The 14,662-nt window shown below is 43.5% G+C and overlaps 1 protein-coding gene across 1 annotated transcript in view; it reads right to left on the bottom strand.

The window, feature by feature from the left end:
* The window catches only part of NSMCE1 (NSE1 homolog, SMC5-SMC6 complex component), a 32,435-nt gene that overhangs the window by 13,158 nt on the left and 4,615 nt on the right, over positions 1-14,662 (bottom strand). Inside the window, exon 2 of the mRNA XM_072836258.1 lies at positions 12,358-12,504. Within this exon, the coding sequence (XP_072692359.1) occupies positions 12,358-12,504 (147 nt within the window). The remainder of the gene's footprint in view (positions 1-12,357; positions 12,505-14,662) is intronic.

Here is a 14,662-nt window from a genome sequence, read left to right on the forward strand (position 1 = left end):
CAGTCTGCAAATTCTGATGTGGGCTGGGACCCTGCCATACAGAGACAAGATGATTAATGGGGCCACTCTGTTCCCTGACCTGCCAGATAAGAGACTGCGGGTTGGGCTGTGAAAAACTCAGAACAGACTGTGTCACACTCACTCTTCTGAGAGACTGGCTACAGACATACCTCAGAGATAGCACGGGCTTTGTTCCAAACCACCACAATCAAGTATCACTGCAATAAGGCAAGTCAAATAATTTTTTTTTTTTTTTTGCTTCCTAGTGCATATAAAAGTTACACTTGAACTACACGGTTAACTAATAAATATACAATGGCACTATGTCTGAAAACACCATGCACATACCTTCACTTAAAAATACATTATTGCTAAAAATGCTAACCAACATCTGAGCTTTCAGCAAGTTGTAATCACTGATCACACATCACCATAACATATAATAATACAAAAGTTTGAAATATTGCCAAGAATTACCAAAATGGGACACAGAGACACGAAGTATGCCATTGGCAAAGACACCAACAGACTTGCCTGATGCAAGGTTGCCACAAACCTTTGATTTGTTTAAAAAAAAAAAAAATGCAACATCTAGAAAGCATGATAAAGCAAACTGCGAGAAAAAGAGGTCTACACACCAGGAACAGACCACATGTAAGAACAGGACTATGACCCACAATCTGCAGCTGCCAGCACAGAGAAGCAGCCTCTTCTCCACGCTAACCAGCCCAGGGAGCCAGCCTACCCCCTAGAAGCCAGACTTGTAGGAAGTCAGCCCCCTACCTCTAGCATCCAGGCCAGGAAGGCAGCCAAAAACCTCCAAAATAACTGGCTCAAGATGACCAGGACTTGATCTGTAACTGACAGCTTCCCTCATTTTTCTGTTCCTGCTTCCAAACTAGGACCAACCAGAGGAAGCCAAATACGCTCCCCTCAACTGACCGAGGGATGTCCTGCTTCTAGTTAACCAGCCTCCGGCCTGCAGTCAGGGCACACCTGATGCCTTCCATTCTCTCTCGCTCCTCGGCCTGCCATTGAGTCTCTGCCAAAACACAAGTGAGGGGGCCACCTCCCTCGCCACAGCGAGCTCTGAATAAACAGCCCCTGTCTACTCCCATTTGGGTGGTCTCTGTTGAGGTCCACATGCAAGACTTAGCTCAGTGCCCCGTTCCCGGCAGGCATTAGCAAGGTGGCTGAATGGTGTGCACAGGCCTATGGTGCTGTGAGGGGAGACTCTGGATACTTTGTCCACTTCTCCACAGCCCTCACCTCATCCCTGGAGTGTGGACCAGCTTCCCACAGTCTCCTGGGAGACCTACTGCAGCCCTCTACCCCAGGCCCCCATACACAGCCAGAACAGGGCCAGGTCCTGGCACCGCTTCTCCACACCCCCAATGGGGGCTCCATCACCCTTAGCCACACTCAGCTACACTCCTTCATGATCCCAATGTGCGCGCCCCCTCCTCTACACTCGCACCACGTGGGCCTCCTGCCTGCCCACAAGGAACGCCACAAGGAACTTGTGACTTCCTTCCATTAGGAAATAGAGACCACGCCAGAAATTCAGCCCTATGGTCTATATCATGCTCTTTATCAGCACTATGAATCTTCTATAGTCACTACCCTCACGCCCTATCCCCAGGATGCGGGGTCAGATGACAGGGCAAGAGTCATCTGACAGAGGAAGGAAGGGGCAGCAGGTAGCATGTACTGAACACGCACCAAGAAGCACCCTGCACCAGGCACCTAATACAAGTTTCCCTGGTTAACCCTCACGACTTTTCCATGAAGTAGGTAAGATTTCCTTTCTAGAACAGAAAGCTGAGACTCAGAAACTAAAAGAACTTCCCCCAAGTCTCTGACTGGAACCTCTATCTGGAAAAAAGAAAAAAAAAAAAAAAAAAAAGGCTTCCCTGCTCTTGCCAGAGGCCTCTGTGACAATCCTGTTGAAGAATTCATCCCTGGCCCTCCAGTGGCCACACGTAACCTCCCTTGTGTTTGAGATCCAGGACAAAATGCAATCCAAAACCAATGATGTGCACACTTAGAAGGGCGTGGAGCACACAGAAGTCCTGGCTTAGGACATCTGTGCGGGCCACTGTGGGCTCGTCCCACCCTGAGGGCTGCACTGCACACGGTCAAGAGTGGGCGGGGATATGGACCCAGAGGCCTTCAGGAGCCAGGGACGTGAAAGCCACATTCACTTTCTTGTAGTTAAGGAGCTTGCTGAACCCAGACAGTCCTGTCAAAGCAGGCAACAGACACCTGTTGTGGAATTCATCAAGTTACATTGTACACATTACTTTTCAAGCTAATTTTCTGCCAATTTTCAGTTATGATCATATCCCTAATCCCCCTTGATTAACTGGGAGGGCAGACAGCCTGGCATGGTGGCAAGCTTATTAACTGTTCCTCACAGCCAAAGGGGAAACAGGCACAATGAAATCATTAAAAACAGGGGGCAAGTTTATTGGGAGCTGGCTTCTAATGACCACAGAGTCCTCCCTTAAAAGAGCACTTACAAATATGACCACATGCTGGAGGGAACACAAAAACGTCAACTATATCGCTGTGACTCACTACCAACGCGCCACCTAATGAGGTGCAGGGGTCCTGACGGGGGCAGACCTCCCCTGTAACTCAGCATGAGAAAAACAGAGCCATGGTGAAGCTAGGTAAAAGGTTTGACAGAAATGGAAAATACCTGTCAAACCCCAACGTTCCTCTCACACTGTGCTCACGAATCTATTTTTGGAACGTGCATTTCGGTTAACTGGTTTTTTGCTTGAACACCGTATTATTTACTCTGCTTACGGAAATCAAACCAACTCTTCATTTGTTTTTAGCTAAAATTTGAGATATTTTACCTAATTTGTCCTTAGGGCCGTAGATAATTTTAAAACCCACTAAAATTAACACATAATAATAAACATCATTAATCACGAAATGTGAGTGCTGGGAATATAGAAAAGGACCACACAGCAAGCTGGCAACCATGAAAAAAATACATGATCTTAGGGAAGAAACCCCACTGGATGCTAAGTCTAGTGCGTATAAGTGGGATGACTTTGTCTCAGAGAACCTCCCTGCAAAATACTTCTTAATCACACAGGAAAGAGCAACTTTACAGCGCAGACACCTGGCAGACACCATGTTAAACCAAAATTGTATACCACCAGCTAGGATGCAGAGAACACCACTTCTTGTATTACTTCTGCAAAAATAAAAAGCATAACCATAACGGACTCAGAAGGAACAGCAAACAAACCTGAACTGAAGGACAGCCTACAGCCATGCTGTCCAATACAGCAGCCACCAGGCCCATGGCAACCTGGCACATGCAATGTGGCGGGTCCAAATTTAGATACATCCCAAGTGTAAAATACAGCCTGCATTTCAAAGATGTGCTATTAGAAGACAGAAAGTATCTCATTAATAATTTTTGATATTGATTAATAATGATAATAAGAATATTTTTTGATATTGGGCAGCCCAGGCAGCTCAGCAGTTTAGCGCTTACCTTCAGCCCAGGGCGTGATCCTGGAGTCCCAGGATCAAGTCCCATGTCGGGCTCCCTGAATGGAGCCTGCTTCTGTCTCTGCCTGTGTCTCTATCTCCCTTTCTCTGTGTCTCTCATGAATAAATAAATAAATAAAATATTTAATAAAAATAGTTTTTGATATTCATTACATGGCGAAATGATGTTACTTGGGATATAAATTATACCTGTTTCTTTCTACCTCTTTTAACATGGCCACCAGAAAACTTTAATTACATATGTGGCTCACATGAAACTTCTATCAGCTCTGTTCTACTAAATAATCAACCCATAATCTTCAAAAATGTCAAGGTCACAAAAGTCAAGGAAAAGGCTGAGGAGTACTTCCCAGTCGAAGGCACCTAAAGAAAGAAATGTACATAACCACAATGCAACACATGTCCCAGCGATGGATCCTTTGCTACAGGAGACAATACTGGGACAAATGGAACTCCAGTGGGCTCTGTGGATGAGAGGACAGGGAGACATAAACATTAATGTCCTGATCTGAATGGTTATCTCATGATGATTTAGGAGAATGTCTTTGCTAGAAGGGCATGTTCCCTAAAGAATTTAGGGGTGATAGAACTTCCAGTAGGTAGCTCTCAAATGATCTGGGGAGAAATAGATCCTTGTACTATTCTTATAGCTTTCCTATGAGTTTCAACCAAAAGACAGAAGATCAGACCCAAAACATTTTAATGAGGCCAGGAACTCGAATTGTTGCCATATGGTGACCCTCTGCCTCTGTTCAGTAACGCCACATAAGAAATGAAACAGAGGTGCCAACCAAGAGTCAGGCTCTTGGCCAACACCATCCCATGACAAAATCAGGCTTACACACCTCCTCTTCAAGGGCCTTGGGCCACTTGTGAAGGCTTCAGAATTCAAGTTTCCAATTCATTCTGTTTTCTAGGAAACTGAACCAAAGAAACTATCCATAACTACCTGATTACTACATAACTACTTCCCAACTCTTTTGTGAGTTGGACTTCAAGGAAGGCGTTCCTCCAGGTAAACCCTGGATACAGGACAGAAAGGATCTATTTCCTGGATGCTACATCTATTTTCTTAGAGACCCACACAGATAATGCAGGGCCCCTCACCACACCCAGAAAATGAGCTCTATTGCGTGAACCTGATTATCCCCTACATTTTGCCATCTTGGGCACTTAGAGGCCTTAAGCACATGTTACACATTACATTTGTAATCTTCACAAATAACCCAAGGTGCCAGATATCTCCAGCCCCACCTCATAGCTAGGAAAATGGAAGCTCTGAGGTTTAGCAATTTGACCAAGGCAATGGAGCTACCAAGCAGCAAAGTAGCTTTAAATTCAGATTTTTTTTTTGTTTTTAAGAGCAGCACTGGGGGGCACCTAGGTAGCTCAGTGGTTTAGCGTCTGCTCAACCCTCCCCTATGCCATCCTTTTTGTCACTCCACCCAAGTGCACGCTGTCTAGGAGTGTATGTTAGCAGATTCTTAGAGGACATAAACTCCTTTGCCTCGCTTCTTCCATTCAGCATATAATCACTTTGAGATTCATTCATGTAAGAGCCTGTAGCACCAGCTCATTCTTTTTTACTGCTAAGTAGTATTCCATCAGAAAGATCATATCACGGCATGTTTATCGGTTTGCCTGTTGATAGACAGCTAGGTGTTTCCAGTTTGTGGCCATATAGGCAAACCTACTCTGATCATTTATGTACTAGCCTTTGTGTGGACATAGATCTTCATTTCTCGAGTCTAAAAACAACTATTTGAAACAGAAATAGCTGTGTCATGCAAGTGTTCATGTTTTTTCAAAATGACTATACCATTTTAGATTCAAACAGATAGAGTTCCAGTTCCACTACTTTCTCGTCAATACTTGGTATGCAATCTTTTCAATTTTAGCCATTCTGGTGGGCATGTAGTGTACCTCACTGTGGTTTTAGTTTGCCATTTCCTTAATGAAGCTGGGCACTTTTCACGTACTTTGCAATCAATCTAACTTCTTTGGTGAAGTGTCTATCTGTTCAAGTCTTTTGCCCATTTTTTTCAGTTATATATTTTTTAACTGTTGAATTGGGGAGTTCTCTACATATTTTGGATACAAATACTTTATTGGTTATATGATTTGCAAATATTTTCTCCCAGCATTTTGCTTGTCTTTTTATCCCCTAAACAGTATTTTTTTTTTTTTTTTAAGATTTTACTTATTTGAGAAAGAGAGAGGGAGCACAAGCCAGGGGAAGAGGCAGAGAGAGGGAGAAGTGGACTCCCCACTGAGCAGGGAAGCTCGTCCCAGGACCCTGGGATCATGACCTGAGCCAAAGGTAGACATTTAACCTACTGAGCCACCCAGGTGCCCCTAAACAGTATATTTTAAAGAGAAGTTTTTCATTCTGAAGTCCAATTTATCAACTTGTACTCTTAAGATCACATCTTTGTGTTATATCCAAGAAATCTTTGTCTAACTTAAAGTCACAAAGATTTTCTCCTACATTTTCTTCTAAAATTGTTATAGTTCCAGGTTTTATGTTGAGATCTATGATTCATTTTGAATTAATTTTTTTTTATTGTACAAAGCATGGATCAAGATTCATTTTTTAAAATATGGTATATCTAGGGTACCTGGCTGGGTCTGGTCAGTGGAGCACATGACTCTTAATCTTGGGGTTGTAAGTACAAGCTCTTTGTTGAGTGTAGAGATTGCTCAAAAATAAAATCTTTAAAAAACAAAATTAAAAAATAAAAATTTAAAAATACAATACAATACAATAAAAATAAAATATGCAGTATCCAATTATTCCAGCATCATTTTTTGAAAAGATTATCTCCATTGAATTGCCTTTACATTAGCTGTCCATCTATTTTGGGTTTATTTCTAGATTCCGTTCTATTCCACTGATCTTTGAGTTTATCTTTATGCCAATACCACACTGTCTTGATAGGGTAGCTATATAATATGTCTTAAGATCAGGTTACTCTTAACTTTAATTACTCACTGTTAGTCCTCCAAGTTTGATTGTCTTTTTCCAAAATAGTTTTGGTTTTCTAGGTCCTTCACCTTTCCACATGAATTTCAGAATCAGTTTGTCAATTTCTATAAAAAGCCCTGCTGGGACTTAATTGGGATTCAGTTAAATCTTTAGATCAATTTGAGAATAGATATCTTAATAATATTGAGTTTTCCAGCCTATGAGCATGGTTATCATTTATTTAGGTCTTCTTCGACCTCTCTCAACATCTTTTGTACATTTCAGTGTACAGGGCTTAGAATGTTTTATCACATTTCTTAAAAAAAAAAAAAAAAAAGATTTTATTTATTTGTTCATGAGAGACAGAAACATAGGCATAAGGAGAAGCAGGCTCCCTATGGGGAGCCTGATGCAGGACTCGATCCCAAGACCCCGGGATCTTGACCTGAGCCAAAGGCAGAGGCTCAACCACTGAGCCACCCAGGTGCCCCATCACATTTATTTCTAAGTATTTCATATTTTTTATGCTATTATGAATAGTGCTTTTCAAATTTTCAATTTTAATGAGAGGACTCATTGTAAGCATCAAAAATACTTGGATTTCTGGATATTGATCTGTATCCTGCTACTTTATTGAACCCACTTATTAGTTCTAGTAGCTTTTTTGAAGATCCATCAGATTTTCTACATAGATGATCCTGTCTTTCAACAGACAGTTTTACTTTTTCCTTTCCAAACTGAAAGCCTTTTATTTTTTTCTTGCCTAAGTGCACTGGCTAGAACACAAACGATTAGAATGGATATTCTTATCTTGCACCTGATATTAGGGTAAAGTGTTCAGTCTTCACAATGAAGTATGATGCCAGCTATAGGCTTTCCATAGACCCTCTCTATCAGGTTAAAGAATCTCCCTTCTTTTGTTACTTTGCTGAGGGCTTTTATCAAGAATAGATGTTAGATTTTTTAATTCTGTACAAACAGTTGTTGAGTACTCTCTACTGCTCTAAGCCCCAAGTTCCTATAAATCTGCTTCTCCCCTGATCCTTAAGATCTCTAGTTTCCTGTATGAAACTTCTGCTGCGTCATGCCAAGAGATATATTAGATTTTATCAAATGCTTTTTCTGCACTACTGAGATGACCATATGGTTTTTCTTTTTGTTTGTTAAGATGTAAATCACATGGATTGATTTTTCAAATATTAAACCAACCCTGCATTCTTGGGCTAAACCCCACTTTAGTCATATTATACCATCCTTTCTATATATTGCTGGAGTAGATTTGCTAAAATTGTGTTTATAATTTTAGCATCTATATTCACAAAGGATCTTGGTCTTTAGATTTCTCTCCTTGCAATATCTTTGTCTGGTTCTGGTATCAGGATAATGCAGGCCTCAAAGAATGAGTTGGGAAATGCTCCCTTCTCTTCAATCTTCTGGAGGAATGTGGGTGGAACTGGTACCATTCTTTCCTTAAATATTGGTAGAACTCCCTAGCAAAGCTGCTGTTCCTGGAACCGTACTATTCTCAGCCCCCTGCCCCGTGAACATCAGGCACTGCTTCTCTCTTAATCCTTTCAAATGTATCTTTGCCTGGCCTCAGGCAGCAACCTGTGTATCTGCTCTTAGATGGATCCCTGCCAGGGAGTGGGGGGAGGTAGCTGACTCCACCTCTCTGGGCACCTCTTCCTGCCCCCACCCTACCCCCACCCCACTCTGACCTGCAAACACTTTGGTCTCCTTGAGCTCTCATCCTCCATCCCCTCAGCTCAGTCTGTTTAGTACTACCTGGGTTTCCCCTACGCCATGGCCTGAAAACTCTCAGGGCACTGAGCTGAGGCAATTGTAGTGCTCATTTTGTTTTTGCCTATGGTATAAAAAATATACTTGGGGGAAAAAAAGAGGGAATACTTGGTTGTCATTCCTGGTTCCTGGCACAGAACTCCTAAAACCCTTGGAATTTCCTGAGTGACAAGGGTGACAGAAGTGTTTTGTTCTAATGAGGCAACTCTTGGCAGGTCCCTAAAGAACTTCAGGATGGGAGTCGGTTGCCAGAAAAAACGAGCTTTGATTAGAAGCTTGGAACTGTCAGCCCCATCCCCAACTCTGGGAAGAGCAGAGGGACTACATACGGAGTTAATCACCAATGGCCCATGATTCAGTCAAATCACACAAGTAATGATAGCTCCATAAAAACCTCCAAATGATGGCTTTTGGAGATCCACTAGATGAACACATCAAAGTATTTAATGGAGAATGGAGCATTCCAAAGTATTTAATGGAAAGTGGAGCATCTAGAAAGGGTGTGGGAGTTGCATGCCACCCCTGCCCCCTAAGCCCTGCCCTATGCATTCTTCCCATTTGGCTGTTCCTGAGCTCTATCCTTTATATTAGGCCAGCAAACATAAGTGTTTTCCTGGGTTCTGTGAACCATTCTACCAAATTACTGAACTTGAGGGGTGGACCATAGGACTTGACCTTATAGCTGGTTGGTCAGAAGTACTGAGGCCTGGACTTGAGACTGGCATCTGAAGTGGGGCAGCCTGGTAGGGCTGAACCCCTTTAACCATGAGATCTGACCCTCACTCCAGGTAAACAGTGTCAGAACTGAGCTGAACCACTGGACATCCAGTGAACATCCAGAGAACTGGGGAGGAAGTACTGGAAAAGACAACACATATTTGGTGTCAGGAAAGGAAAAAAAAACTTTCACTCCCTATCTCTCAAGGATTCACTGTCCTTCACTGACTAATGTCCTTTGTTTCATTTATTTTTAATTGTTTCATACAGGAAGGTAAACTGCTCCCTGTTGCTCTACCTTGGTCAAAAGTAGAAATCCTCAAACACAGGTCTTCTTAACCACCACTCCCTAGGCTTCCTGTGCCTAGTTCCATTAAAGGAGGCTTATACTAGAATCATATGATTCTGCATCTGCATGATTCATGAAACCCAAGGTGAAGCAAGAGCTTTGTCTCTGTGTCACCAGTCCCTAGCACAGGGACCTGGCCTCCATGATGCCACAGCAAGAGGTGCTAGATGATCACACACATGTACACAAGATCCAGCTCACAACCCCAGGTGCCCTCAGAGGGCACATAGGCCCTCCATGCCACTTAGAAAGCCCAGACCCAAGGCTTTACACCAGCCCATCACAACAAAATATAAACTCTCCCTAACCCAGATAACTGGGGAATTTGCTTCTAGTTTAATGATGGTAAGACCTGGAACCAGAGCCCAGAATAGGAAGCATGTTTGATAAGTTGGACAAAAGACCATGGGAAACTACAATCAGAATAACTCACAGATTCAATTACTCCTGTTTCATAATTATCTTAGAAGCTGAATATTTTTCCAGCTGGTAAAAGGGGACTTTCCAGGGCATCTTTTCAAAAGACAGATTAATGATGTTTATATTTATTTAATTTGAGATCATTTCTTTCCATCATCTCTCATTTTAAAATCTCTGAAATAACATTAATGCTTGAGAGAAAGCTTTTTTTTTTTTAAATGAAGGGTGTAGGGAAAAGCAAACTACAGCTCTATCCCATTTAGCCCAGCCATAAGCATATCTTGATATCTTTCTTTATGCACAGATACGGCACATAAAGTGTGAATAATAAATTAATTCCTAGATATATTCTACAGGACTTTCCTAAATTAGGTCATAACAACTTTAAAGGTCAAACAGAGGCAAAAACACTTTCATTCTTAGTACTAAGGCACCATGTGGCTCCCTGCAGTGAGCTATGAAACTTCCCCATTAGCATTAAAGCCCACATTTAGGACTTACAAGAGAAACTGAAGGGGAGGAGGAAGGGATAAAAGACTAAGAAAAACATTCTTATGCCCTTCACCAGAGCATTCTGAGGGGGAGGGTGGAAATCCTGTTGTGCTTTTTTAAGGAGTGAGAGAGGCTGGCTTGGCAGGTGTAACATTCCCTTCCCCTAATAGAGGCCCTCACCAAAGACCTCTATCCACCCCAACACAGGCAAGTAGGACAGACATGTTTTTACCAGAAAAATAGTTTTCCAGCACAACACTAATTATGTCCCTTTCCCGTCTCAAGTCCTTTCAGACGTCCACACTGTACTCAGAATTAAGTACATAAGAAACCCCATTACTCTGGTGCACATACTATGGGTTCTTCCTGATTTATAGACTCACATACCACAAAGACGCATCTGTTCCCACACATCATATGTTCCTATCTGGGGTTTCCCAAAGTATGTCAAGTGGAGGTCAACGAGGTTTAGATAAATGGGATTAAATGGAGTTCAACAGGTTTCCTTACTGTCGGATCCCTGCAGGCATTTCATTTGTTAGCGTGTACCAGCCAGCTCCCAGAATTTCATGTGGCATACCTCAAGGGGCCAGTCTCTCCAAAACTGCCTCTGCCCTAACCCGTAAGCTCTCATCTTCCTTCTGCACGTCTTGGGAGAATATGTGTCTCTGTACCCACCAGCTCGCCCTTCCTGCTCCCATCCACCCTTCACCTCTCTCAGATCTGGCTTCTGCCTCCCCCATGCCACATTCGGCACTTCTCCATATATGGCCCCTCTTCTCATGGGCCTTCACCCCTAAACCCAGTGCCCCATGCACACCTTTCCTCACACCTCCTGGCTGGCTCACCTCTCTGTGCTTTCCACTCTTGTTTTGGAAACAGAAAATACACTCAGAAAGACAAAAGCACAGAATATAACCACCTGTATTCCCATTAATCAGAAGTGATGATCATCAGACTATACTATGAATGTCATGTTTACTTCAAGTCTTCTTTTCTTTAATAAAAGAGCAAAATAGAATAAAGATGAGTGTCCTTTGATTTCTCCCCAAAGGCAAGCACCTCACAAGTGTGTTACATAGCCTTCTGGTCCACTCTTACTTTTTTTACATGCAGATGTTAAGTATTTATAAGTTGGGGCACGTGGGTGGCTCAGTAGGTTAAACTACTGCCTTCAGCTTGGGTCATGATCTCAGGGTCCTGGGATCCAGCTCCGCATGGCATTGGGCTCCCTGCTCAGCAGGGAGTCTCCTTCTCCCTCTCCCTTTACCCCGCCCCTGCTCATACGCACTCTCTCTTTCTCTCTCTCAAATAAATGAAATCTTTAAAAAATTTGTTATGTTTTACAAAAAGCGTAACACAGTGACATCGTACAATAAGTATAATTTATCCACTTTCTTTTTCATTCAACAGGATCTACCCATACTGACACTCCACTCAACCTGAGCTACCAATATTGATTTTACTGACCTGCCAGCAATGATCCTACTGTTTCTACTGTGACTTCCAGTTAATGAAAACTCAGCCAGGTCTGGTCGCTGAGTGCTCTGTGTGTATTATCTTACATCCCATCTCAGCAACCCACTGAGAAGATGCTCCAAATTCCCAGCTGGCCCAGGACAGGGTGGCATTATCTCTGGGTTTGGCTGAGTCCAAGGCCACGCTCTGACCCCCTGTGCTAAGCTGCCCTCTAACCACTGACAGCTAAATGAGCACCTTCCCCAGGGTCAGGCACTTTGTATGTATCTTGTCTCTTAATCCTCTGAACCTATGGTGTCAAGGATGATTAATTATCCTCATGTGAGAGATGAAGAAGTTCAGGCTAGAGAAGATGCTGGAGCCTTGGTGTGAACCACAATTAAACAGCTTCAAAGTCCAAATTCCTACCCACTGGGCTAACTATTAGATTTACTAAAAAAAGTAAATAAATAAAAAGTAAAGTCAAAGCCGAGATGAGAAGCACAGGCTGGTGTGAGAGTATGGGAGAGACCTGACCACCCAGGTTGTTTTATCCCAGTGTCTTAGTCCCTGATCGCACAGCTCCAGGGCATCCTGGGAACGGGGAAATGATACTCACGGTCATGGACTCGATAGCAGTGCTTCTGCAGGCGCCGAACGTCCCACTCCTCCAGCACTCCATGAGTCATCAGCAACTGGAGGAATCGCCGGTGAACATCAGTCATGACACCCGCTCTTCTAGTACCACCCTGCATGTGCGAAGGAGCTAAGAAAAGAAGCAAACAAAACCCATTCACCTCTGAGCGCTCCGAAAGCCAGGTTCTATATTTTGTACTAACTTACATTCACAACTAGCCATTTGTTATAGTTTTTAGACTCAAGAGCATCCTGCCGAATAGCCCAAAAATGAAAAGGACACCAGTCAGGGGCAAGCCAACTAGTACCAGCAGTTACTAAAGAGTAACGTGGGTCCCAGAGCCAGCCAGCACGCCTGGACCCAGCCTACCCTACCATCTAAATGAGTAAAATTGGAGAACCTGTCCTCCCTGTGCTTCAGTTTCTGATCTATGAGACTAACGACAGAACCGTGCTCCACAGAATTACTCTATTCGGTGAGTTAACACATAACAGATTTTACTTATTTATTCATGAGAGACACAGAGGGAGAGAGAGGCAGAGACACAGGCAGAGGGAGAAGCAGGCTCCCTGCAGGGAGCCTGATATGGGACTCGATCCCAGGTCTCCAGGATCACACCCTGAGCCAAAGGCAGATGCTCGACCACTGAGCCACCCAGGTGCCCCAGTGAGTTAACACATAATAAAAGCCTGGTAACAAGCTAAACACGAGGTGAGTGCTAGCCATATTTACTCCTAGATAGTTCTGGGTCTGAACCTTGGTTCAGCCACCAAGCAGATCTATGGCCTTGGAGAAAAGCAGCTGAGGCTCCATTTTCTCACGCTAAACTTAGAACAGCGCTCACTGCCCAGAGGATGCCTCGAGTAAAGGCGTATTCAGTGCTAGTTTCCTTCTCATTTCCCAAACCACTAATGAAACAACTGTCACTGTGGGGTGCTTTTTCAATCTCTTGCTCTCTACTAAAGCATTATCTTTCCACAAACCACAAAGATCAGAGCTGATAAAAGCATTACACAAGTCCTGATCAAAAAGCCTGTTCTCGCCACGGAGAGGTGGTACCACACGGAGGCAAAGAGCGTGGGTTTAAAAATCGGCAGGTGGTATTGAGACCAGACCTGCTTGATCTCAAGGATCATCAAAGCCGTGCAGGAAAAATACAGCTTCCTGCACTCCCTCCACCACCTGCCACCCACCGCCCACCGTTCCTGGAGGTTCTGGTGATGGCAGAGGGGCCTGGAATTCTGAGGTTTTAACATTCACTTCAGGTGATGCCATGATCTGGCAAGAAAGTCGCTGTTCCCTTAGGCAAATACAGAGTAAAAACATTTCTAGCCGACAAGCTTCATCACCCTAGGCCTCAGTCTTTTCAGCCATAAAATGGGGACAACGAAATGTATGTTTAAGGCAGAAGATGCCATTTAAGTGAGATGTGGCTACCAAAGCTTTGCCAAGGACCTGGCACATAGGAGAGACACAGAAGGCTAGCTGCTGCTTACTGTTCTTCTGAAACAGCACATCAACTGGACCCCAGGGGTAGGAAGACGCACCAGACCAGGGCCAGATTCTCAGACTGCCTGCCTGCTAGCTATCCCTTGAGAACAGCTCAGCGGTAACTCAGACTTAACAGGCCCTAAGTTGAACTCATCTTCACCTTCCCCCATCCTCAACTCTTTTCTTTGCCTGAGTACTAGTCTCGAATCTTCCTGTTACAGGGGGGAGGGGGAATGCAGTCTACGCAGTTACACAAACGCCACAGGCCTAAGCGTCCAACTCTGATCCTCCTTCCTCTCACCCTCAGACCCATCTGGTCACCATGTCCTGCCAAACTTATTTCTATCACTAGAGGCAGCAAAATTAAATCCAACAGCAAATTAAATCCAAAAAAAGTTAAAGAAAGTGAACAATAAAGAGCAGAAAATAATAAAATTAATGTACACCTGAGATCAACAAAACCCAAAGTATTTTTTTTTTTTAAAGTTCTATTTATCCATCCATGAGAGACATGGAGACAGAGAGGCAGAGACACAGGCAGAGAGTGAAGCAGGCTCCATGCAGGGAGCCCGATGCAGGACTCGATCCTAGTAGCCTGCGATCACACCCCAAGCCGAAGGCAGACGCCCAACCACTGAACCACCCAGGCATCCCAAACCAAAAGTATTCTTTGAAAAAGAACATAATAAAAGCCACCAAACTCTGACAAGATTTTCTGAGAGAGAAGACTGACAAATAAACACTGTTTGGAATGAAAAAGGAGAACTAATTGAGGACACAAACATTAAAAAAGGCA

Source organism: Canis lupus, chromosome 8, assembly GCF_048164855.1.
Source record: "Canis lupus baileyi chromosome 8, mCanLup2.hap1, whole genome shotgun sequence".
NCBI classification, from domain to species: Eukaryota; Metazoa; Chordata; class Mammalia; order Carnivora; family Canidae; genus Canis; species Canis lupus.